Source organism: Thermobia domestica, chromosome 2 (assembly GCF_964235325.1).
Source record: "Thermobia domestica chromosome 2, izTheDome1.hap1.1, whole genome shotgun sequence".
In the NCBI taxonomy this organism is placed as follows: Eukaryota; Metazoa; Arthropoda; class Insecta; order Zygentoma; family Lepismatidae; genus Thermobia; species Thermobia domestica.
This window is the reverse complement of record NC_137455.1, coordinates 63,595,230-63,598,005: the sequence shown is the minus strand read 5'-3', so window position 1 is coordinate 63,598,005 and position 2,776 is coordinate 63,595,230. Positions and strand designations below refer to the sequence as shown.

Below are 2,776 nucleotides of genomic sequence, written 5' to 3'. Positions count from 1 at the left end.
ATTATATACAGTGCATTCCACGAATAACACTAAGGCCCGTCTCCTGAAGAAACCAAGGCAGATAGAAACATGAAACCTTTTGTAACCTTCAAAGGACATAAAAGACAGTATTATGTTTATAAGGAAAATCCCCGATGAGGGGGCCTAAGAGGGTTACGAGTGTTAACTACGAGTACTTCGACCATACTGACGGATGGCCGCCATGATAAACAGAGACGCGATAGCGACAAGCAATTTCCAGAATTGATATCTACACGTCATTAGCTTTCAAACGAGGTACAACACGGTTGGGGTTCGTATTTAAAATTTTATAGTTATAACGTAAATTCATTAAGTCCCCCTCTTAGGGGATTCTCTTTATCAGCATAATGTCTTTTATGTCCCTTGAAGGTTACAAAATGTTTCATGTTTCTTTCTGCTTTGGTTTCTTCAGGAGACGGGTGTTAGTGTTATTCGTGAAACGCACTGTATATTCTTGCACTTGGAACTGGAAATGCATCAGATAAAAAGTAGTAGACATGTAGTGTAAAGTGAACTGATAAGACGGTGATAGTGTAAAATATTAACTGGGACTGTTGGCAATATGTATAGAGTATTAACTGTCTTTTCCTTTTTCTTCCAGAGATAAACACATCCTAATGAGGGAAAACTTTAAATACCTGTTCCTAACATTTATGATCATACAAACTTCATCAGCATTGCTTCAAACTGTACTGAGAAGATTGATGTGTCCTAACTATACAGTAGATTTATTGACTAACATTGCTAGAAGATATTTCTCAAATGAAGGATGTGTATTCATCATTTTCGGAGATACCAGTGAAAATCTTGACGATATTTACGTAACTGTGAACAAAATATTAAAAGTTCCTTTGGTTGTTATGCAATATATTTCTAATGAAAATTTGGAAAGAAGGAAAAGTCTTTTAATTAAATTACTTCCAGAAAATTGCCAACAGTACATAGTAATTAACAGTGATTACTTCAATATTTCTGAAAGTATGTATGACTCTTTTGTGAATTGTACCAACAGCAGACACAACAAATATGTATTCTTCTCTACAAACAATAACAATAAAAAGTGGAGTATTTATGAGAAATTTAAGTTTATAGCTCCTGAGTTGATAGTGGTGGAAAAAACACATACTCAGACGGACAGCTCAACGACGTTTAACGTATTAACTCATTCAATAGAGAATAATCTAACTCCGGGATCTTTCGTTGTTCTAGCCACATGGAGCAGTACTAATTTTGATAAGTACACAGATCTCTTTGAAGATAAGTTCAAGAACTTGCAAGGAATACGCATTCACGTAGCTATTTTGAATTATCCTCCTTATTGTTTTGTGAGTGGACAGTCTTACGATGGTATTGAAATCAGAGCTCTTGAAGAAGCTTCGAGAAAGTATAATTTCACTTTGGATGTTGAAATTGCTAAGGACGGATTCGGAGTTGTGATTCATGATGATGGAACTGTTACAGGACTTCGTGGAACGGTTCTACATGGTAAAGCACAGATTGGTATTGCTGGGATATTTAACAATGCTTTTACCCATGAAAGATTTCACGTAACAACACCTTACTTGCAGTCTGGAATTACATTTCTTGTACCCAAACCTAGACGAATATCATACTTGTGGTACTCCTTCTTACCATTTGAAAATTTGCTTTGGCTATTGGTGGTGTTAAACATGCTTATGACAATGGCTTTGCTCCGTGTGTTTGCGTATTTGGAACACAGATTAATTCCTCATAAATCTACAACCCGTTATAATAGCATTAATTATGCATTTCTAAACAGTATTAGTATCCTTGTTGGTATTCCTATACCACGGCCTCATCGTGCTTCAATACACCATTTGGTAAACTGGTCGTTAATTACCTCAACACTTGTTATTACAGCATACAATTCGAATCTAGTATCATTTCTTACTATACCTCATTTCTCGAAACCTATAAACACTCTTGAGGAATTTGCTGTTTCGCATTTGAAATGGGCAGTTGATGATTTGAGTTGGACCACATATTTTGAGGAAGCAATGGACCATTCTATTCAAAAAATCAAACACCGTTATGTTTATTACAAGAATATGCAAGTTCTAAACAATGATGTTAGACAAGGTAAAGCGGGTGTTCTAGTGGAAAGGTTGCACTCAGGTGCTTTTACGAATGCAGATTTCTTAACAGAGGATTCATTCAGAATGTTACATATAATGAGAGAAGATGCCATGATATATTATTGCAGTACAATCTTAAAACGTGGGTCACCAATGGTATCAAAGTTAAATAGTATATTTATGTGGTTTCGGGATACAGGTATATTAATTCACTGGGACAAACAAATTTTCTCGTACAATATGCCAAAGAAATTTTCGTTGGTACTGTCACACAGCAGAAATGACCATCCTTATGTTGATATTAAAATGGAACATTTGTATGGAACGTTTATTTTATTTATTAGTGGGGTTATCATTTCATGTATTAGTTGTATTTGTGAAATCATTGTCGGATTCTGTACAAGGAAAGCTACAAAGACTACTAGTTATTTCCTTTCGACTAAAAGAAACATATAACTTGATGTTTAACTCTTGTGTATTACCGTGGGGTCCTTATATATCTTAAATGAACATGAGTATCTAAAAGACTGTTCTTGTAATTTCTCCTCTGTTTGTGTTTAATATATTGAACACAAACCGCCTTATTCAGAATCGTTTTGACGTATGATTAGCGTCATACTAAAGGCCTGACAACTGCAGGAAACATATGTTAGTCGACC

The 2,776-nt window shown here is 35.2% G+C and overlaps 1 protein-coding gene across 1 annotated transcript; it reads left to right on the top strand.

The window, feature by feature from the left end:
* Window positions 1-1,001: 1,001 nt before the first annotated feature.
* On the top strand, window positions 1,002-2,573 carry LOC145679043 (putative glutamate receptor). The gene has a single exon (XM_081749643.1). The coding sequence runs from the start codon at window positions 1,002-1,004 to the stop codon at window positions 2,571-2,573; it is 1,572 nt and encodes a 523-aa protein (XP_081605769.1).
* The last annotated feature ends 203 nt before the right edge of the window (window positions 2,574-2,776 follow it).